The sequence below is a fragment of the Aptenodytes patagonicus genome, chromosome 3 (assembly GCF_965638725.1).
Source record: "Aptenodytes patagonicus chromosome 3, bAptPat1.pri.cur, whole genome shotgun sequence".
Taxonomy (NCBI): Eukaryota; Metazoa; Chordata; class Aves; order Sphenisciformes; family Spheniscidae; genus Aptenodytes; species Aptenodytes patagonicus.
In genome coordinates this window covers 120,849,771-120,872,663 of record NC_134951.1, presented here as the reverse complement: position 1 = coordinate 120,872,663, position 22,893 = coordinate 120,849,771, and the positions used below count along the sequence as shown (strand labels likewise).

Here is a 22,893-nt window from a genome sequence, read left to right as displayed (position 1 = left end):
TGGTGTTTTAAACCCCAATTAGATGGGGTCTTTTCAATTATAATTTTAAGAATCCATAAAATCATCACTCAATCTCCTGTTTTGGCAGATTCACTATTTTAATTGTTGGGTTTTTTTTTTTCTTTCTGGATTTTTGACAGATACAATTTCCAGGTTAAAGAAATCTTCCCCTAAAAGTATCCTGTTTTCCCTTTTTGGTTTTCTAGCTGAAAAGGGAACTTAATTTCTAACAAGACCATCAGCTTGATTGATCACAAATCATTAGAGACCATTTTGAGCATAATACCTAAACGAGTCGTGATATTAATGACTAATAATCGCCTTTATGTTAGGTCTTAAAGCTTTATTGTCCCGAAGTACAACCGGTTTAGCGGAACACGAAAGGCCGGAATGATCCGAGATGCCGCTGGGGCTGCAGCCAAAGCTGTAAGGTGTTTGATTCGCCTTTTACAGCGCCGGCTGGGATTACAGCCCCTTTCCGAAACACAGTCGTTGAGGTAACTTAAAATAATCGTCTTCTTTCCAGATAGCGCCTGGTGCCGAGCTCTCCCCCCCTTCCCCCAAGTCTTCGTGGGCTCGAACATCTCCGTTTGGCCTCATTTTTGTGCTTCAGTGGTAGCTGCACAGCCCAAATTAGCAGCAAGGATCCCACGGAGGGGGGCCGCTGCCTCCCTCGGCTCCCAGGTGAGCTCCCGGGGCGGGGGGCGGCCGGCAGTGCTCCGGATTTTCTCCAGCCTCCCCCCGCGCTCTGCTTGGCCCGGCCGGGGGCTGACCGGGGGTGGGGTGGGGGGGCCGGCACGACCCGGGGGCCAGCCCCGCGGGGGAGCAGGGCTGGCCGGGGGCAGCCGAGCCCCGTCCCCCGGCCAGGTCCTCGCCGCCGGATAGCAGGGATACTTGTCATATTTGCGGTCGGGGCGCGATGGCACCCGCCTTTGTCCCGGCGCGGGGCCCGGCGCTCCCCGGGGAACCCTCGGCGGCAGCGGCCGCGCTGCGGGGGCCGCGCCGCCCGCCCGGGGCAGAGGCACGCGTGGGCAGCGCGGGGAGCCGCGCCGGCGGCCGCGGAGCCGGGGGGTGGAGGAGGAGCAGCGGGGGGGGGGCGGGGGAAGAAGGCCGGGGCCGAGGCGGAGCTTTGACGCGGGCCGGAGGGCGAGGAGCTCGCCGGAGCCGCCCCTGTCGTCAGTGCTGGCGGCAAGTGCTGGGAACCGGGGCTGGTGCCTCCTCCCTCTCCTCCTCCATTGTATAATGCTGCGTGATCGCAGCCGCCGGGGCAGAGCGGAGGCTTAAATCCTCACGCCGCCTGCGCCTGCCTCCTCCTCCTCTTCCTCCTCCTCCGCATCCACCCGGCCCCTCCCCGGAGCGGCGCGGCAAGGGAGCGACATATGGAGCTGCTCTAGGGCGAGAGTTTGCGACCTCCCCCCCCTCCATGCGTTAGTTCTCAGGTGGAGCTGCATGTGGTGAGTGGGGCTGGGGGGCTGCGGGGCAGCGGCGTGCGGCTCGGGGGAGGCGGGGGGCCGCGACCCCCCCCGCCCCGGCTTTGCGAGTCATCGGGGCTTGTTTTATCTCTACCTTTAAATTTGTGCCCGGGCAGAGGAGCTCGGGGCGGGTGTCCTCCCCTTCTCCTCCGGGGGGGATCGTGCTGAGATGAGCAGAGGAGGGAGAGCGGCGGAGTTGCTCCTAAAATACCTTCCCCCCTCGTCGATGCACGGAGTTCCCGGGCCGAAGCAGGTGCGTGCGTGTAGTTGGAATATACTTTTTATCGGGGCTGCTGTGCCGGCCCCGATAGTGCGGGCGGTTGTGCTCTCAAGAGCCGTGCTACATCCGACTCGAAGAAACCGGCTTTATCCCGGTAAGTTAGCGTGTGCGCCGGGGAGCCCCTTGAGCCAGGAGGCTACAGCCTTGCTCCGTTTTCCCAGCAAGAGCGGGGACTTTAGGGTACCCCTAAAAGTGCGTGCCGTAGTGCCAGAGAGCTAAAAGGGCCTGGGGGAGACTTTCACCCCGCTGGAGCAAAGCTGACATATGGCTGGGCAGGACCTGCCTGGCCCTGCTGGCTGGACCTTTCCAGGCGTTGGTGTTAGGGCGGCAGCAGGGCAGGGGGATTAGTGTGTCTTTTCCCTGAGCAATAGCGCACTTGGGTCTTCCTTGGGAGCACCGCCAGCACGGAGACACAGGCGTTTGGGGGGCTTTTGTGAGCAGGGTGGTTCATCTTTTGGAAGTGATGGTGAAAAAACTGGTTTTTTGGATTTCCTTCAGGGTGGGAGAACACTTGGAAAAAAATCCTTTTGCGATTCCACTTTCATTTAGAGTGTTTGCTGCTTTACTCATGTCAGCGTGTCGGGATCTGGAAGGATAAGTTCTCCTTAAGCGTGAAAATAGGAGTGCAGTTAACTGCTGTAATTTCTTGCATTTTGTGAAGCACAGCTGGAAAACTCAGGGATGCTTTTGTTGAAAATCTGTGGAGGGGTTCGTGTGCTGTCCCCTGGGACCCTTGGTGGCTGATTTACAGCTACGGTTCAGCTGCCGGTGTAAAATAAAACAAATCTGCCCATTTCATCTCCATCTGGGGGGGGCTGACAGCCCCTTTACCTGAACCTCAGCACAGCACGCCAGAGCTGTTGCGTGTGGCAGTCTGTGTTCAGACAAGTCCAAAGCTCTCGGGATCAGGAAAGTCCAGGCTTTTTCAGCTAATGCCCGGTGAATTCCCAGGGTGGCTCTTACTGCTGTCAGTGGGTGCTGGATTTGGCCACTGTAGAATATGCTGTTGCTAAAACAATGGTGGTAGAGGGCTTGGCCGCCCCCTAACATCAGGTTTATGCTTGTGTCTCTCAAATGGCCTAAACAGTTTCTATTTGTGTGAGTTGAGATGACGCTTCCACCTTTTTATTCTGATATTTTTTAGGGATTCACCTGCACAAATGAAGGTGCCTGTGTCTTACGGGCTTCTCACAGGGTACAAAATTGACAGAGGCACCTCAGTTTCCATCTAAGTGCACGGGAAGCTTTCACGTGGTAAAACGAACTGTAGAAATGAATTGTGTTTTCTTGAAAGTTGCTGCTGCTTGTACTTATATTGCTGTAGAAACTAAGCAGTTGATTAAGCAGCATAAATTGAAAGTAGCCCTTTCTGCTTGAAGTTAAAATGCATACATTTTTACATAATAAGATGGTATCTTTGGAATCTGATTTAATGTAATGAGCTGGTGGTGGTGGTAGAGATAGGAGGAGGATTAGCAGTTTGTGCTGCCAGACAGGTATCTGAGAACGTGTCCTAGGGAATACTTCCATTGTCCAGGCAAGTACTGCAGCATCTAACATAACAGCTGTAGATCTTCCTCCTTTCGTGTCTGATCCTACTTCCATTTAAGTTGGTAGCAAAAACCGCCCACTCCTTTTCTGCAGGAACTGGATTGGACTGCTAACGAATGAAGCTAGACTTTGTGCATATTAAAACACCGCTTTGATTTTCGTGTCAACCTGATTTCTTTTTCTCTGAAGCTGATTAAAAACAAACAGAAAGAAACTTGCTAGCCATAGGTACTTCAGGTTTTGTCTGTAGATGAAGCAGTCTTAAAGAGCATTAAATACGTCTGTAGGTGCTGATTTATTAAGAATTGTAATTGTATTCCTTTATACACCTGCTCTTTTTAATGTGAAAGATGAAATAATGACATTTTCTCAGTGTTTTGGTGGAAATAATAATAATATAAATAATCTAAGCACTCAAATTGTCTGCCTGAGAGGCATCAAGGAGTTTGAGATAATGTCCTAATATCAAGGAAAACCTCAAACTTCATATTCTAAATTTTTTTTAGCTTCTATAAAATACAACAGCTCTTATGCAATATCTAGTTTGAAGGATTTTGCCATCATTTACACAAGCTGCTTTTATTTTACCAATAAATAATTCATAGGGAAAAAAATTTTTAGGAACTCTGACTTTTTTCACACTGATGTAAAACGCTCCTGGCACAGTTCATCTCCGGCAGTGCTAACACTAGACAGGTGATCCAAAATACTTGTGACTATTTTTGCTTTTATGTAACATCTTAAAGCGTAATCTGACAAGCAAGGAGAATGGAGTACTTTGAAAGTGTAAGCAGTCTTCTGGTGATCTACTTTTTATAAGGCCTTGGTAGCAAGAGAGACACCTTTTAACTCAACTTTATATGTGTAACTGGCTCATGAGGAGGCAGCTCCAGTTGCAACGGTTCCTTAACATGTACACGCACACAAATCAGTGCCAGAAATGGCAGCTTTCAGTTACCAAGTCCAAAGATCAGGAGTGTTCCAAAGGGGAGAACAAGGTCCAGCTTAAATGTAAGCAGGTTGGCAGTAAGCAGAGATCTCTTTAGTGTAGATGAATCTTTTGCTAATTAATAGTTTGTAGAAAATGCAATTTGCCAATCTGAGAACAGAGCTCACTTTCTTCAGGGGGATATAATTGCATGTTTTCTGCCACTTGTTTTGTTTCTAAACTTCCATCAGTCAGAGAAACTGTGCTGTCATGAAGTGCCTGTTTTCTGTAAATGGAGAGAGACCCTCAACATGTGTTAGTTCTTTAATTCTTTTATAAATAAAGTCAATTTTTGTGTTTGCTGTAGTGGAGGCTTCAGGTTTGTTCAGCATTACCAGTGCAAACACTGTAACAAAAAATAAGATAACAATGCTGACTGTTCAACACAAGTGGGGAAGGAAAGCCCTGTAAATGCAGTGCTAACTTTGCCATTGGGTGTTCTGAACTGAACTCAACTGAAGTTGAGAAAAACAGAGTCCAAAGCAAATGTGTTTCTGGGAGACGGCAGAGGTTTTGTGGAAGAAATAGGCCTGTGTTCTGTATCTGTACAGCGCCGATTACAGCAGGGTCCCTGCCCTCCGTCTCATGGCTGTATGAGTATTAAACGGTGTGTCGTTGTGCAGAATAGAAATGGCACGGTGACGTTTGCTTCACTGATGGCTCCTGATGAACGTGTCAGATGCTTGGTGTCATTGCAAAGTGGCCAGGAGCTGTGAAGATGCGCTAGACCTGCAGCTGGGAGATTCCTCCAGCGCAAAGGGGAATTCCTGGGTGGGGAAGAGCTGATTTGAGGGGCATTTCCAAGGGATAGTGGGGCTGGTCGCCACGGGCATTGGGCAGCTGGCGGTACAGCCTCATCGGTCTTCAGAAATGGCTCTAAGTCATGACAAGGAGCAAGGTGGTTTGAAAGGACTGAAGAAGCTGTCAAGTCACCAGAGAGTGAGTTTTTGGTTTTCACGTGTTCCTTCTTTGAGGGTAGAGGCTCAGCTAGCTCAAGTGAGACAGCAGCCACCACCACATCAGAGTGACTGTGGATTCAGGCTGCTGCAGTGATACTAAAACCATGCTCAGAGTCCTGTGTTAGGCGAGTTCAACCATTATTCTTCCAAATAAGGGGCCGGGTTCAGTACTCTGCTTGATACGTAAAACCGTAGGTGTTGCCATACAACGTCTGAAGTTCCCAACCTATATAACACGATCAGTGTTTTGAGGAGCAGTGGGCTTAAAGAGGAATTTCTCATTAATATCACTCTGGAATTGAGTTTTAAGTGGCGTTGAATGACATGAGTCTCAGTCTGTGTAATTATTAGGAGTCAAAGCCTGTTTACTTTGCTTTTACACTAGTAAGATGTATTGGATTTCATCTGACAGCTTCTGCTTCCAGTGAAGTTAGACTAAAAATTGTATTCTTAATATAGTAGAATACGAAAAGTGCAAATGTGGGTTGTTTTCTTAATGTTATTTTTAAAACTGGGTGGTATATGGAAGTAGCAGAAGAAAGAAGTTCCCTTTTCAAAGGAACCCACCCCGAGTTGGTGGAAAGATCTAAACTTGCCCTAAAACTTGCTTGGATGATCTGTAATGAATAAAACAGTTTTCTTGATCCCAGATTTTCAGTCTCCCCAGGAAACCCTTGTGCTGTTTGAGCCACGCTCACCTTTAATGGAAATGTGACAATTATCGGCTGTTTTCTTAGTTTTTTGTAGTACCCTGTAACATTAGTCTCTTAAAAACTCCTGTCGTGCCAGGCAGGCAATAAGGTTGAGTGAACTGCGCTATAGAAAGAACCACCCATGATTGGAGGTAAACTATGCGGATATATGTTGGGGTGGAGGTTGAAAGGAGCGTGGAGGGCATATTTGAAGCAGACTGTGCAACTGCTACAGCAGGTCTGACTAGTTTGAGGTGCCTAAAGGCAGCTTTGTCTTAACTTCAGGTAGCTGCAAAATGAATTTTTAAAACCTAATTCAGAAATACATCATCATCTTCCGGTGCCTCCACAAACTCTTTACTTTTCATGTGTTTTTACCGGCACTCTTTCACCCTTGGAAGAAGTGTTTAATAGATACACTTACACGTGCATGCATATCATTTGCATATTTTTAAAATATACATTTCATCAAGATAGGAGACTGGCGTTCATGCACAAACCATAGTGTTTTTTTGAACAGTGGTAACACTTTGCTTTCTTATCGCTCTGTGTGTGTATGTGTGTGTGCATGCGAGAGAGAAGCCACTTTATTTAAGCATCTTTTGGTGTAGCATGATTTGTTGCCGGTTGGTTCTTGTGCCTTCGCCTGTCCCTGTGTAGGAGGAGGGACTTACACTTTAAGAGTCTGTGCTGCGGTCAGAGGGATTTTGACCAGGACTACTTTCACACTGGCTGTCTCAGGGGTACAATAACCTGCTTAGGTTACCCTCCTGTGATCTAGCTCATGGTCTCCCTTACCCTCCTACTCCATCTGTTTGGCAAAATTGGCTCTTCTAAACAACCCTTCACCTTTCCTCCCCTAACTAAAGTATTCCAGAAATAACTTGTGAATGAAAAGGAGAGAGAGAATATTTTCTTTGTGTGTAACATACAGTGTAAAGCTTCCTGTTGCTGCTGTGCTTCCCCTTGCTGGCAGTGGAACATACGTGATACATATGTGCTCTGATGCGGGGTTTTTTTTGATTGTGGGGAAAATCAGTGTAATACTATCTTGGGTGAGATGAATGAGTTGTGCCTGACTGAATTTGAAATGAAGTTTAGGACATTTAGTTTCAGTTTCCTGATCTCTTCTCCTTCTGTATTTTCCACTCACAATTTCCAGAGACTTAGTTTGTGGTTAAGTTTGCTTGTTCCATGTTAATTGACCTGTACTAAGCCTGCTTCAAAATACAGGTTTAATACACGTTGTTAAAATATGCTGTTAAAAGGGTATCCCCATATAAGTTTAAATGATTTGAGAATGTTTAAATTACTACACATAAAAGTTACGTGGATCCCATGGTGGCTGTTTTAAAGGGTATCGCTTTGGTGTAGTAGTTTTTATTGTGGAATCAAGCAGGTGCCACAAAAAATGGGATCTCTTTTGTCTCTAACTCCTAGCTGTTACAGGTTGAGAATAGTTCAAGGCTGGCCAAAGCTCCCTTTATCAGTTTTCAGAAGGCTTCTTCATTGGACGTGAAAACACATGCTGTATTTCAACAAACGCAAGACCTTTAGTACACTGGACTGAAAGGCCAACAGCTATCATCTTGTCTAACATCACTTAACACCATCTTAGCAAACCTTCATGTCAAACTTTAACTACCTTTTTTTTTTTTGTTTTCACTGGTGGTGGAGAAATGTCCAACAGCTTTTCCACCTCTTTAAGAGAAACTTGGGGGTGAGTGGGTGCTTTTTCACAGAATATACTTGTTTGCAGGGCTGTGTTCATTTCATTTAAGCAAAAATGTTGAAAACGACTCATGCTGTATAGCTGCTTTAAAAAATGCCAGGGAAACACCTTTCTTTTCTCCTCTTTTAACTCTCAGTAGTGAGAAACTGGTTAGCAAATAAAACCTGCATGCCAGAAACTAAAATGACTTGTCATTGCTGGGATGTATGTTGCATTTTGCAGTATACATTTCTTTAGTGGTTTTTTTTTTTTCCTCTCCTCTTCTTCCCCCCTGCCATTTGCTGCTTTTCAGTTTCACTGTGATAATTTATTCAATACTGTTTTCAGAGCAATAACCTACTTTTTGGCAAACCATTCAGTTCTTTCCACGGTAGCGTGGGTATTTTTTTTCCTCCATGTGTTTATTAAGGGTCTATGACAAAGGGGAAAAACAAGGTATCTTTAGGGAAAAGATGCTACGATACACTTGAAAGCAAGGACTCTATCCAAGTAATTATACATATGTGAGAAAAACTCTCTCTTATTATACACAAAGGGGTCTTGTCTCTCTTGGATGCATGCACAATTCTCATTAACCTTTGTAGGAATTATACACATCCAGTGAAGATGGGTCTACAATACTTAGTCCCCACGTACACTAAAAATATCAGCTAGACCGTGACATGGGTGTGCCAATAGAGATGTCTTGTATAGTACAAAACAACGTTGCCATAATCTATTGTTCAGAGCGACGTTGCAGGGGAGGAGGGATGTATAGCCAGTCTTGCTATTTCATCATTCTCCCTTAGAGTCTGACCAGTAGCATCTTGTCATTACAGGCGTGTAATTTTTGCAGTGAAAAGGGAGTGTGTGTTTGCTAGCCTGTGTCACTTTCTGGTGGCCGTGCTAGCTCTTTCAGATTGTTTTGAATTTAATTTACAAGTAAGGTGCCTCTTTTTAGCCAGCACTTTCACTGTGCCAATGCCTGCCGGCTCTGCAGTGGGAAGAAAGGAAGGCAGTCAGCCCTTGGCTGAATTGGGCCCTGAAGCGGTACACAGCTGTCTTAATTGCTGCTGCTCCACTGATTGAAGAGACTATATCCCTGGTTCTCCCAGTGCGGAGCTGCGCGCACTGGCTCCGGTGTGGCTCCTTGCCCACTGGTGGGGAGATTTCATTGTGCCATGGTTCTGCTTATGGGACCAGCATCTGCTGCTCCTGTGCAAGGAGGCCTGGAGTGCTGGACTTGTGAAAAGAAACCGTGATGCGGAGCAGGGGGAGCTTCTTGGCTGATCCCGGGGAGGCTTGTGCGTAGAAGCCCTCGCATATTTTTCGAGTGACAACAAGCAGAGTCTGCTGAATAATCAGCTAATCACGTAGTAAAGTCCGAGGAGCTGGCCTAGTGCTGTGCCTGGTTTTATTTACTGCAGCTCTGATTTCCTACTACTGATGCCCAGGTGTGTAATGCAGCTCCTAGTCCTTGAGCTTTTGATACTGGCAGCAGAGTTGCTCAGCCTGTGTGTACACAGCACAGTATAATTTGATTCATGCTTGGCAGGCCTGGCTGCTTCCTTAACGCTGCCACGTGGAGACCCAAATTTCAGAATAACCTCGTCCCAGCTCTTTGGGGTGGCTCTTTGAAGCACAGAGTCTCAGCCAAGCTGATCCCTGGTGAGGAGGCTCCCCTGTGGTGGCATGGGTGCTGTTGTGAGTAGATGGTGCATCCAGCCGTCCTGGGGAAGAATGTAAAGAGGATTTGGCACAGAGGTGACCCGAGGAGGGGGCAGCTTTGCCATCTTGCTGAAAAATCTCTCTCCCCCAAGTGACTAACCCTAACACAACAGCTTACGGTAGCAGGAAGGGGGAATCCTCCATTCTGGTCTGGCTCAAAGCAGGTACTGCTGGGGTTGGTGGTCAGTGGGGCTGCGTCTGCACCAGGCCTGGGAAGGGCTGAGGTGGCATTAGCAATCGTAGAAGAAAGCTTGTTTCATAAAACTTCCAGTTAAGGATAAGACCAGAAAAAAGGCAGGCTGGGGTCTTGTTTGCATCTGCTGGGCGCTGTTGTAAGGATGCTGATGGGAAGCCTTGTCTGAAGCAGAACATGTGAGAATTGACATTTTGGCTGTGTGAGACCTTTGAGATAGAAATTACTTCTGCTGGGCAATCCAAACCTGTTCTTTTTTCCAGTAAAGACAACTGCCTTCCTGTACATGAATACAATCTATTTTGAATAAATATCTTCTAGCCCTGGTATGTTACAAAGCTATATTCCCCCCTCTTGCTTTGTACTGAAAAGAAGTTGTCAGAGTTGCTCAGAGCTGTTGCTCTTGACTTCAGCCTCACAGCCGGTTTGAAATACGCCTAGCTAGCTTTCCACGCACAGAACCTGTGTGGTCTTGTTCACCTTCTAATTCTGCCAGGGTAGTCTTTAATGGTTTAACGAGCTAACAAGTGCTCGTCTGATTTAAACTTGCATTATGTTCTGCTACCCTGATAGAATTCCTAATATTATAAACACCCTTAATAACACGGCTATAATCTAGAAAACCTGCTCTCCTTTTTCCAAACAATTACTTAATGAGGCAGTAATTTATTCTAAGCTATATTTATTGGAGCCCGTTCCAGCTTTATCAGACATACTCTGTTTGGTGTGTGCAGTTAGTCAAAAACATTAAAACTGCTCCACTTCTTCCAAGGGAACATGTTACATTTAGCAAACTGACAGCATTAGAAACTGTTTCCAATTTAATAGAAGCATATGTTTCCTGCAAGACTTAACACACTACAGAGTCTGAGATTGCCTTAGACTGTGGCTTTGCCTTTTTTTAGTGTGGTAAAAAGGAGCTGGAAACTGAAGGCAGAAGTGGAGTTCGTAGTCGTATTTTTGGTTGTTTTGCTTGCCTTTGTTTTTCAGAAAGCCTTCTAGCAGAGCTTCGATGGGCTGCAAGTTTAAGAAACTATCAAGAAAGTAGTGTGGGCGGCGCACGTAGAGCTCTCGCTCGAAACGCAGTTTCTGATCATTAACAAACAGCAAGAGCTTGCTTTGCCCTCTGGGCCTCAAATAGTACAGTATGCAACAAGGGAGAGCAGGCAAGGCACGAGGATGGAAACAGTAGGATCAGATTACAGTTTCAAAATATCGCTGGAACATGTTGGCTGGCGTTACACTATTGACTGGCTTTATAATTGCATTGCTTATTTGCTAGGGAAGGCTTCACCTTACTTTCTGATTAACATGGACACTCCTTTGGGGACCTGGGGACTCCAGGCTCCGAGTACCAAAGTCAGCCCCCACGAGAGCTGCATGACTTCAGATGCTCCTCAAATGAGAGTCTGAGCTTCCTCTGATGTCTTGTCTCCTGTTGCCAGGAGGTTTCCTTGCACAATCCCTAACTAATTCCTGCTTAGATTAGCGTCTGAAAGTCACCCACTATGGTTTCCCTTCTTATTTTGATTTTAACTTGAGACTGGAAAAAGACCCCTGTTGCTCAGCTTGCTAACTGCTCTCCCCCAATCTTCACTCGCGGGTGCCTAAAGCGGGGGGCTAAGGCTGCATTTCTGTAGGGAGAGGGAAGCTGTCTTTCTTGCTAAATGCAGGAGTGGGGTGCTGAGCAGCTTTGCTTGCCTCTCTGCTTCTTCTGGAAGAGCCGAGGTTCACCCGTCCACCACAAGAGATGGGAAGAGTTAGGTCCCTATAAAATATATGTGAGAAATACCTGCCACTTACGGTTACTGCTGGCACTGACAGCCTTGCAGTGAAGGCTTGCAAACATAAAAACAATTCCCTGTACTCTCTGGAAGCACAGAGCTACCCAGGAGGCCAATTTTTCGATATAGCTCTAAAGGAGAGTTTTGTAAGTGCTTATTAAACCTTGCTCAGTTTAAAAAAAAAAAAAAAAAAAAAAAAAAAAAAAAAGGCAGCCAGAATCAATGTAAAATGTAAGTGTCGGGGAAAACAAACCTTGTAACTGGGGAATGTCCGAGCACTGGGTCTGGAGAGGACAGAAACCCCAGCAAAGCTCTGTTCCCTGTACATCTTGTCTAGGGTTGGGGGGTTTTGTTTTCTAACTCAGTGTGACATGAGACCCTATTCTTACCGGGAGTGGTTGTTAGGAGTCCTCTCTAGCAAGGCAACATGGACGCATTATACTCAAACAAGTAAAATCTGCATCAGATCCTGAGAAGCAGCCTTGCAAAAAAAAAAAACTAACAAAAAAAAAACGCACAACAAAAAAAACCAAACCCAAAAACCACCCAAACAAAAAAACCCCCCAAAAACCCCCACACCACCCGTCAGTGTACAAATTGTGAGCCAGCTGCAGCATATTGAACGTAGCCGTGCGTTACTGCATGGTACATGCTGTACTAGCTCCCGGGGATGCTGCCATGCCAGGATTTAAAGACCCCGGTGTCAATAGATGAAATCTTCAAGGAGGGGTGACTTTTATCGCACTGTGACTGTTGCCTCTGAAAGTCCATGTTGCTTATTCGCTCCAGTCCTGGAGTTAAACCTCAACACCTGGGCTGTTCAGCTTTCTTCCTTGTTTTTAGTGAGGTTGAGAGAGGGTGCCAGATTTATACTGGTGTTCGCCTCCACTGTTTCTCTTCCTTTCTGTCTTTGAATGGGAGGAGGATGCCTGCGCTCTCGGAGGGTAGGTCGGCTCCCTGTTGCCGGGGCAGCTTTGCTTTGCTTTGCCAGGATCCTGCAGGCCAAGGAGCATCGTTCTGCAGTGGGTGAGCCCATGGTCCTGCCCTGAGGGGGTCTTCCTGAGATGTGGCCGCTCTCCCTCTCTCTGCTGTGGCCTTGGGGATGTGGAAGCAAGGACAGGGAGAGAGAGGTTTACCTGTTTGCCTCCCTAGCTCTAGGGGACAGATGCTTTGAAGTTGTGGGGACTGGTTACAAGTTCAGGTGGTCCCTCAGGCTGCATCCAGCAGCACTGAAATGCCTTGCGGCAGCCCAGCCTGCCTCTGCTAGCTCAGATGATCTAGCCTTCGTCTTGCCAGTTGAACCCAGTTGGCACAAAAGGCCTTTTTATTTTGGTCCTGCAGCTATCTATGCCAAATCCTGATCCTGCTGAAGTCAGTAACAAAACACTCATTGACTACCGTTGGGCCAGGATACAGCCAATGCAACCCTCAAGGATGGGGAGTGAGGGATGGAGGAGAGGAAAATAATATTTCATGTGCCAGAAGTGACACAGAAAGTGCTTGCGTAATTTACTGGATAGAGTCTCTGAGAAGCCCTGGTGAAGTTCATTTACACCTGAGGTTTGGGAACTTTGTTTTGGGAATGAAATGTGCAAATTCAGTACTCTCTTTGCAGTTTTGGGGGCTTTTGTGTTTTTTTTTTTTCTGCGCACGTGTGTGTGTGAAGTAGTGTTTTATTTTAATTCCCCCAAGTTGCCTTTTTCTTTCTCTCTCTCTCCCCCCCCCCCCCCCCGGTTTTAATTACCCAAGATTTCAGAAAGTAACCGGTCCTGCTTTAAACTCCTTTTTGCACGAGCCCCTGCTGTTCGCACCTCTCCTTTGGCTTTTGGCTGTGTGTGGAGGCATGGTTGCCTGTGGACTCTGGGGTTTGATGCTTTTATCTTTTTGAGCAATGTGGTGTTCATTCTAAAAATGAACCTCACCGTATTAAGCTGCTCATCCCCTAGACCAACTGAAACGGTGGTGTAAATATGTGAGTGGAAATGTAACTTCTTAAAGATCCCTTTCCGCTGTCCCTCTTGGTGTTTGGTTCCTCTTTCTTTTTTTCCTTCCTGTCTGCCTTGATGAGCGGGGAGGGACTAGTGGGTTGTGGAATTCATTTCCAAGAAAAGCCCTCAGTCTTGAGGGATGTTTTAAACTAAACTGTTAAAAGCCTTTGAGAATTAACGTTAAAGGGTATTTTTGTTATTGGTGAGATAACCAAATCACTTACTCCCCTCCATTTTTATATATCCAGTGCTTCCCTATGCTAAACTCACGATTATTAAAGACTTCAGAAATAGTCCAGCAGTGACAAGGTATAACGTCCTAAGTACAATTGATAAATACAATACTTCTCTCACGATGTGCGCATACCTCTGTCCTCTGGAGAGCGAAGGATTCATCACTAAGTGGGCTCAGAGACATAGGCATTGCACAAGCTTTTCTGTGTTTAATCGATGATGGTTGACTCCAGAGAACCACCCGCTCCAGGCTGATTATCTCTTCTGCTGAGCCCCAACTGCATTTTTTTCTAGCTCTGTCTGAAGAGCATGCAGAGCCAATAAAAGGAAGCTAAATGACATACAAATGAAAAAAATATATATTACTTTTGTTTTTCAATTAAGAAAAGCCAACTCCCAAACAATGCTACGGTTTCTCTGGCTCTGAGGCGCGTGCAATCGCCCTAAATGGGCAAAAAGCAAGTTGAATCTTTCTCAGCAACAATGGTTCAGCTTTTGGGTCTGGGTCTCCAGAGCTGGAGCCAATTGGTGGTTAATGTTGGGGAAGATCTCCAAGTAACTCCCCCCGTCCCAATCCCCAGATAAATGCAGTTTTTCCATTGCCTTTCTTCAGCTTTCTGGTTCCACATACCTAAGTAACATTGAAAACTAACTTGCATACCAAAACCCTGCAACACCCTTTATTAAAACAACAACAAAAACGAAGCGATGTCCCATCTCAACTCTTGACGCTTGGCCCCAGAATGATGTTTGCTGGCAGATGGATGGAAATGCAGCAAATACATCTGGCTGGGATTGCTGCTCAGCCAAAATAGATGCACGAAAGACCCTCCATGGACATGACCCTTTGTCGCTGTCTGTCCAGTCTTGCGTTCTGGTGGGTTGCTGTTGTCTGGCTGTCCCCATTATGGCTGTATGACTTGGTAGGCCAACTCTGTCTTCTGACACTTGGGAGGGTGTGAGTAAATCTCATTTTGTACTGATCTTTGGCCAACCCAATCTGTAAGTTTGGTGTTTTCATTTTCCCAGCCGGAGCTTTGGCTGGAAAGGCTAGGAGCAAAATTTTTGAGATCAACAGAACTGAACCAGATCAAATGTTGGTATTGTACAGCTTGCTTTTTTTTTTTTCCAAATGTTGTTCAGTATCTTAAGATGTACAAAATTGATCTCTTTAATGTAGGTATGAAACTGTTGGTTGAAAGAGGGAAGAGATGTTTGAACTGTAAAGAACAAACAGGCAATGTCATCTTAAGCTGTCGTGGTCAGAAACTATAAAATTACTTTTTGGAGATCCAGAGAAAGGCTTGCAAGCCTGAAGGCCGTCTGTTTTTACCAACTCTATCAGTTGGTCTAAAAAGATACCGCCCCCTTGCTTTGCGTAGCATGAATAAAGTGATTTATGGAAACTGGAGGAAAATGTTGTTACAATTCCCATTTGTGTGCCAGAGGAGAAGGGGATAAAATAAAACTCTATAAAGCTGAGAGTCTAGAGGTGCTCATTTGAGCCCCCTGTTGTGGAGAATAAAACCCCGTTGCTTAGGCTGGCATCCTGCTTTGCCGCTTTAACAGTTAAACTTGCTTCAGAGAGCATTTCTGGGGAAAAGGAAGCTGAAAGCTGCACTGAAAAGCCAGTAGGTGAAATTGGGAGTTGCCTGATCTATTTGATCTTTTAAAAGGACAAGCTCTGAACCAAGCTACGTGAAGATTGAGTGAGATGTGAAAGCTTGACAGTCACACATGCAGGAAACCTTAAATCGTTTCTAAGCTTCCTGGAAAATGACGTAGTGAGGTTATTGTTGCGTTTACTAATGATCATCCCATAGGTCTTACCAGTCAGCTTAAAAAATGTCTTCGCTACCAGCACCTCATTCTTGGATGTAAATGGGCTCAACTGGGTTCATTCAAAATGCCTGCCGATGTCCCCTGAGAATAATAATCAATAATCGAGCACAGGGAACGGAGTGTGGCCATCCAAATGGTCTGTTTTCTTTATCACGGGGAAAAAGGTTTGCTTTGTGCAGTGAATACTTTTATACATTCCTCGCAGAGCCTGACAAACTTCAAAAGTCTCGTAGTCTCTGAGCCATTTAAAAATGTCTCCTTTAAATAGAGCATTGTGGAAGGAGCATTGGTATGTCTTTAGGACAGAGCCTGTCTTTTTTCAGGGGGAGGAGATAGTAGGAAGGGACGGAAAGCTGCTCTCTCTCCTCCTAACCCACCGCTGCTTTGAAAACGTGCTGGACTCGGGCAGGGGTTTCAATTCTTGCTAGCCCATCTTCCCTTTCTCGCTCTATCTGTCCGAAGTGGAAGGAAGCGTGTCTGTCGTGAACATTTGAACAGCAAACCCCCCCCCCCTCACACCCCAAACCCACGTGCACAGCTCTGGAGTAGTCCATGGAAGTGACACTAGGGAGCAGAGAAAAACCAGACTTCGGCAGTAGTGCTAAATTTCAGAGGTTTTGTTCACCCGAGATTCCAGGCGCGGGGATCGCTGGCAGCTGGCCAAGGAGCTTGGATGGCAGCCTACCCGTTCCTCAGCTCCGCTCAGCTTGTTCCCTCCCCCCTGCTTTTCTTTTTTTAATTGCATAATATGCTAGAAAATGATCTGGATTTGGGACTTATTTTTAACCAGAAGAGGCTCACTTCACCCAATCTGATTTTGGATTTAACGTCCAGCAAATGCTTTCTGAAGCTCCTTTCTTTTTGCATTGAAACCCTGACTTCTTTTGCCCCCTGTCCTGCTTCACAAGGGCTCTTTGCTTTTAAATGTTTGTCAGACATTCTTGGGGATGTTTGCAAGTCCTTAGCTACTGCAGGACCCGGGTGTGACAATCAAATTGGTGTTAGACCTGCCTGGTGCAGCCATTTCGCAGGCGTGGATCCCATTGGGAGAACTGGGAATTGTACTCAGATAAGGAAGGTGAGTTTTGTCTCCTAGACGATAGCTAGGCGATAGCTGCACAATAAAGCTTGTATGAGAGCAGTCAGGTTTGGGGTTAAAAATCTATTTATATGCCTGTTGCAACTTCTCTCTGGGTAGCTGGGGCTGGAATGCATCTTCCACTTTTTTTTTAAAGAGTGAGGCAGAAGTCTCCATGCCATTTTATTAGCGTTTTGTTAAATGGAGGGAGGGATGCAGGGATGAACAGGGGGCTGCCTGTGATCCTATTAAAAGGGCAACTGGGTTAGCGCTCCAGCACCTCACCACTCTACCTGGGAAAATAAGAGAAGAAAGCCAAACATTTGCCCTAAGATGTGGAAGCAGGCCAAGCACGGGGTGCTGCTCTGCAACGCCTGCAATCCTACACCCCCCTCCTATGGGACAGGCAAGTGAAGTGTAGTAATGGCCTCTGCTCCTTCCAGTTTTGATTTAGATGTGATAATACAGCTTGTCTGGTAAACTGGGTCCATGCAGGTAGTGGGGGAGAGTGTCAGAGGGAACCTGCCATTTCACAAGCACTGGAAGAAGTGTCGGTCACAGGGACCGTGCTGTTTCACCCAAGTTATCATGGATATTTCAACAAACCAAACCCTGTCTGCTCACCGAAGATGGGTGGTGGTGTGCGGCAGAGGGTTGCTGAGCGTAAAGCCCTCCCCCTTCACACACGTAATATTAGGTCGTGCCTCTGTCACAGCACAGCGCTTCCTTCATTCCTCTGCGTTTTGGGGGGATCTTCATGTCACAAAAATAATGGTGACAAAATGAGGCTGGGACTGTGCTGTGTAGAGGAGCATTTCCAGGCGCTCTGAAACATCCTGGAAGAGACAGCGCCGGGGATTGAACTGCCCTACTTACTCTTAGCTCAGAAATGATTTATGATGCGGGGCAAGTTTGGTAAAATTCCTTTTGTCTCCTTCTTCAAAATCTATCATCTGACCAGGAGAAAAGCACATGCATTTATGCTGATTTTTGTTCTTTAGAAAGCCCTACGGCATTCTTTTGTTCTCAAATGAAACCTGACATGGATGTAGTCCTGAGTGAGGGACACGCTTTGATGGGGGAGAAGTGAAGACAAATGGTGCATCTGGAGCAACGCATCCTTGCTCTGGTGCAAAAGCTATTCTGTCTGTGGCTAGCAAGCTCCTGAAAGTCTTACCGGAGGAAGCAAAGGCTGCTGGCATAGCCTTAGTCAGGCAGAAGCTGAGGAAAGGATTTCAACACCACCGTGTGAAAATGCTTCCTGTACGCAGAAGAGCAGGGGGTGAGAGTGCAGCCCCCCCACCCCAGCCCTCTGTCAGAGCTGCCATTGCTTCATGTGCAGGTGGGGACGCAGCGCGTCACCCCCCCAGCACAAGGGGCAGGCAGGGCCTGCGCTCCCACATGGTTTCAGAGTGTGGGACTAAGGGTGCTCCCTGGGGGCCCAGTTCCTGCAGGGGGGTGCTCAACACTTCAGGAGACACCAAACTCCTGTGAAGCTTTCCAAGGCAGATGCCTCTGTCCTCAAACTGGGACCCAGCTACTGTCAGGATTGAAGGCCCTGGCTGCAGCAGCAGAGTGTAGTGCAGAGGATGGTCTTGGAGTTTAGACTAAAAGACCTGACAGATCTTCTTCTTCATCTGTAATTTATCAAATTCTGAGTGTAATAACTGCATTTCCTGCTATAGTAGTTTAGTCCTTATGTGATGAGTTAAATAAACCCATGAGGTCAGATATGCATGTATCCTGGTGTGCCAAAGGGTTGAATCTCCCAACTTCACCGGGAAGGTTTCTCTCAGTATACAATTGCTTGAGCCTCGCTCCCCTCCCCCCCCCCCCCCATGAACACACTTTTGTAAAAATAGAATAAAAAGGGAAATTCATTTTAAGAACCCCGGTGTATTACATTTGTATTCCCAGGCATAGTGCTGCATCAGTCAGGAAATGCAAAGGAACGTTCAATATAGTATCTGCAGCTTGTGCACCTATGTACAGATATTTGGGGACCATATGCTTAACATATGCAAGAGTGAAATTTGCTGCCAAGTGCGCAAGGGCTTGAGTTTTATAGATGCTGTTTGAATTCCTGCTTGGAATTTACTAGCGTAGCCGTGCTTAAACATGATGGACCAGAGCACTGCGTTAAGGTGGCTTCTGCTTCCTCATCATGCTGCTGTGGGCCAAGAGTGAGTTATTTATGTGGACACATTTCCACTTATGACTGTTAGGGGTAAGTGAGGAGGGGACAGAGCAGCCAATCTGTCCACACCACGTGTGCAAGGGAGTAGGTGGACTGGGGTAGTGATTCAGGCGGGAAGAACAGGCTTCAAGCTTTGCTGGCTTCATCGGTCTCTTCTCTTTCCTTTCAGATATATGTTGGGGAAAGGAGGAAAGCGGAAGTTTGACGAGCATGAAGATGGGTTGGAAGGCAAAGTGGTGTCTCCTACTGACGGTCCCTCTAAGGTGTCTTACACCTTACAGCGTCAGACTATCTTCAACATTTCCCTTATGAAACTTTATAACCACAGGCCATTAACCGAGCCAAGCTTGCAAAAGACAGTTTTAATTAACAACATGTTGAGGCGAATCCAGGAAGAACTCAAACAAGAAGGCAGCTTGAGGCCCGTGTTTGTGACCGCTTCGCAGCCCACCGACCCTCTCAGCGACAACTTCCGCGAGGCCCAGCCGGCGTTCAGCCATCTTGCCTCCCAGCCCCTTCTCCCCACTGACTTCGTAAGCACTACGCCCCTGGAGTCTTGCCTCACCCCAGCCTCTTTGCTCGAGGATGACACTTTTTGCACTTCCCCGACTGTCCAGCACGATGGTCCAACAAAACCACCACCTCCTGCTCTCCAACCAGTAAAGGACAGCTTCTCTTCAGCCTTGGACGAAATCGAGGAGCTTTGTCCAGCACCTACCTCCGCAGAGGCAGTAGCAGCTGAAACAGCAGCCGATGACTCTAAAGACCACCCCAGTGAGTCCAACGTTCAAAAGCCCGAGGGCCTCCCAGAGAGCAGAACGGCCGAATCAAAACTCATGGACTCGCTACCTGGCAACTTTGAGATAACAACTTCCACAGGTTTCCTCACAGACTTGACCCTGGATGATATTCTGTTCGCTGACATTGATACGTCCATGTATGATTTTGACCCCTGCACGTCTGCCACAGGCGCTGCCTCAAAAATGGCTCCTGTCTCAGCAGATGAGCTCCTAAAAACTCTCGCCCCGTACAGCAGTCAACCAGTAACTCCAAATCCGCCTTTCAAAATGGACCTCACAGAACTTGATCACATCATGGAGGTGCTTGTTGGGTCTTAAAATATAGAAATATAGCAACTTTTTTTTTTTTTTTTTAATTTTAAGTTCCAGTATATACACTTGGTAGTATTTCCATAGTCCCTCCCACCCCCGATTCACAGCACTGTGCATGCGTCCTTGCTTGCCTTTTTTGAAAAGAAAAGGATCACACTAGTTTTTGCTTCAAGCAGAGTTGGAGTGCCTTCATCCATGTATGACCACTTCTAATGTATTTTTTTTAAAGTGGTTCCTCAAGGAAGACCGAATATCCTGGTATAGGAAAGAATATGTATTGTAGACAATGTTATGTTATTACAAAAAAAAAAAAAAAAAAGAAAAAAATTGTAAAAGCTAAGCACAAGGATTATGTTGGGGAAAGCTGTAAATTGCATGTGCATATTTGTCTATTTTTTCTATAAGTTTTATTGCAAGAGGTAAAAAATTTTATTATTTAGATAATCTCAATACCATTTTAGCCCTGTATAGGTTGACTTAGCAATTCAGCCTTTTGGAGGCATTAACCTGCTCCTCTTTAAGTGTTGCATTTACATGGCTGTTTAGAAACTGCTGCCCAAATTTATTTTATATTTTTGTACAGATTCTGCAGTTTATGATATTGTTTTTTCTAAAAACAAATGCTGTTTATACACACAAAAAAAATAGCTATTTTGATAGGATTTGCTCACATAGTTCCTGCATAACTCAGATGTACAAGAACCACTTGTACTTTTATACAGAGTTGTAATGTTTTATATGTGTATGGTGCAAAGAGAAAATTGGATCAAATAAGCCTGCAGTTGGTTTTCCTGAATGCAAACAAAAAAGTGCTTTAAGAAAGGGCTGGGAGCTGCTTCTGCAGGAGTTTCACAAGTGTTTGCTCCCTGCTGTACCCACTGCGCACTACTGTGATTCCTGAAACTTAGAGCCATGTCCTTTTCCAACATGTATGTGAAGCAGTTGGCAGGAAACAGTTGTGGAACTTCACCCGAAGAGGTCCCGAGCACCACCGCGGCTGCAGCCTCCCCGCTCCGGCGCCGAGCGGGTGCCCCCAAACCCGCCTGTGTCCCCTTGCCGGGGCATCCATCCCGCGTGACGTGGAGCGCCTTAACACGGCGGCAGATCAGCACTTCCTCACCCGAAGCTCCTGGGAATGGTTTTCAGGGGGAACGTGCCCGTTGCTCACCGAGAGCCAACCTCTCGCGGCAATCTTCCTGACCGACGGGTGTACGTGCGGAGTGGGTGGAAGACTGGTGTTGGCAGCGTCCACTCGCCCTTTCTTGGAGCATTTCTCCTTCCCTCTCCCCACCTCACTGTGCTAAGTGCTGAAAAAGGCAACTTCAGTATTACTGCAGTGAAGCTCATCTCTTACCTGCACTGGATGGACTTGCTTTAATATCCATTGCTGTTCAAACTGGAGCCAGTCGCGTTGCATCACTTGGCATCTCATGTAGGGTTGGTTTCTTGTATCAACTGTGTTACCTGCTTTACACTTTATAGACCTGTTTTACAACCAATATACAGACACAGCTTTCTATGCATGGTCCCGTTCCCTGTAACACCTGAGAAGTCTTCTCATTACTGCACCAATAGCGTTTTTTAATTTCATTGTGGTGTACATTTAATTTAAAAAAACAAAAAAAGTTTGCAATGTATCATGCCTATTGCTGAAGTTGCTATGGCATTTTAGTTTTTCAATGGTACTTTAGCTGTTGAGCGCTGGTTACACCCTATATTGTTGACATGCCTATGGCTTCTTTAGGAATAACTTTTATATTTATTTAAGAAATTTTAAATTATGTTTTACGTCATTTGGCAATATTCAGTCAATTCTGCTCCCTTCTTGTCATGGATGAAATTGGGTCTTGACTGCCCTTTAAGGAGGCAGCTTTTTATAAATTGGCACTTTAAAACAGGCCATATATATATTTATTAGTATATAGATAGATAGATGTAACATAGATATGCACACAGACACAGTATAAAAGCAAATACGTTTTGCAATGAAGGAACTCCTAATCGAAATGAAATGCGTCATGTACAATTACAGAATGCGCTTTTGGCTCCTAATTCATCTGCCAGGGTGAGACGTGGGGCTGGGGGAGGAGGGGGGAACTGGCTGAGGGCGTGGGTTTGCGCTCTTCTTTTTTTCCAAGCCAAACTCAGTGAAGCAGCAGGATGCTGATGGATTTGCAGTCGTTTCCTTACACAGACTATTTAAAAAAAAAAAAAAAAAAAAAAGTTATTGCTTCAAACAGAAAACCATTGACCAAGCGTAGCTTTAGGGACCATCGGAAGTGAGGGGGTGGGGGAGGAGGGGACGGGACACTGCTTTGTCTCACACCCGGCAGTGACCGGACCGGACCTCGCTCAGCCGCACTCCTCAGCCCTTGTAGGAAAACAGGCCGGCCGGATTCTGCACCTCTTGTAACTGGGAAAACGTTAGCCATGCGAGGGTTGTGTGTCTGCCTGCACAAACCCGTAGGCACGCGGTAACATCAGCAGTTTCACACAGTCACTTGGTAAGCACTTGCCTTACCATGGTTAAAAACCAATTTACAGTATGCTGGAGCTGCCCGTTTTTTGGTGATTACTTACCCATTTAAACAAATACCACGTGCTAGGCAAAAGTTCACATCGATGCCATTTTTGGAGAGCTGTGCTGTTGTTTAAGTGGGGTTAGCTGAAGTTTTTGTGTCCGCAGAACAGGAGAGGAGCTCTAAATCCAGCGTACCATTCGGAAGACGATGTCTGTGTATCCTTGGTGCTGAAGCGCAACGTCCTATGGCAGAGTCCTTATGGGAATCCCACAGGACATAAACATACCTGACTTACGGGACTAGGCAAAAGGTTAGCAAGGCTGGTGGCTGGTCTGTAACCGTGGCGGGCTGTGGAGGGAAGGGCTCAGCTGTGGCTTTCTCCCTGCACGGTCACTTACCGGCTGTAGTGTGGCCTTCGCCACGATCCTAACAGCAGCCACGCGCGGAATGTCTCTGAGACCTACACCAGGGATGGAGATTGACATTAATGTGCAATGAAGTGACAAGATGGGAGCAGAATAAAGGAGCTTTGGATCTGAAGTGATTTTTTTTTTTTGTTTTT

The 22,893-nt window shown here is 46.3% G+C and overlaps 1 protein-coding gene across 5 annotated transcripts in view; it reads left to right on the top strand.

Annotated features, from left to right (window-relative positions):
* SERTAD2 (SERTA domain containing 2) overlaps positions 1-20,723 on the top strand; it is an 81,122-nt gene extending 60,399 nt beyond the window's left edge. For 2 of the 5 annotated variants that reach the window (XM_076335011.1, XM_076335007.1), the window contains one exon: positions 18,867-20,723. In XM_076335011.1, coding sequence (XP_076191126.1) covers positions 18,871-19,815 — 945 coding nt within the window. In that variant the 5' untranslated portion in view covers positions 18,867-18,870 and the 3' untranslated portion in view covers positions 19,816-20,723. Of the gene's footprint in view, positions 1-526; positions 685-1,201; positions 1,455-1,787; positions 1,847-18,866 lie in introns of those variants that run through there. The other 3 variants (XM_076335009.1, XM_076335008.1, XM_076335006.1) reach the window with 3 other exon arrangements.
* The last annotated feature ends 2,170 nt before the right edge of the window (positions 20,724-22,893 follow it).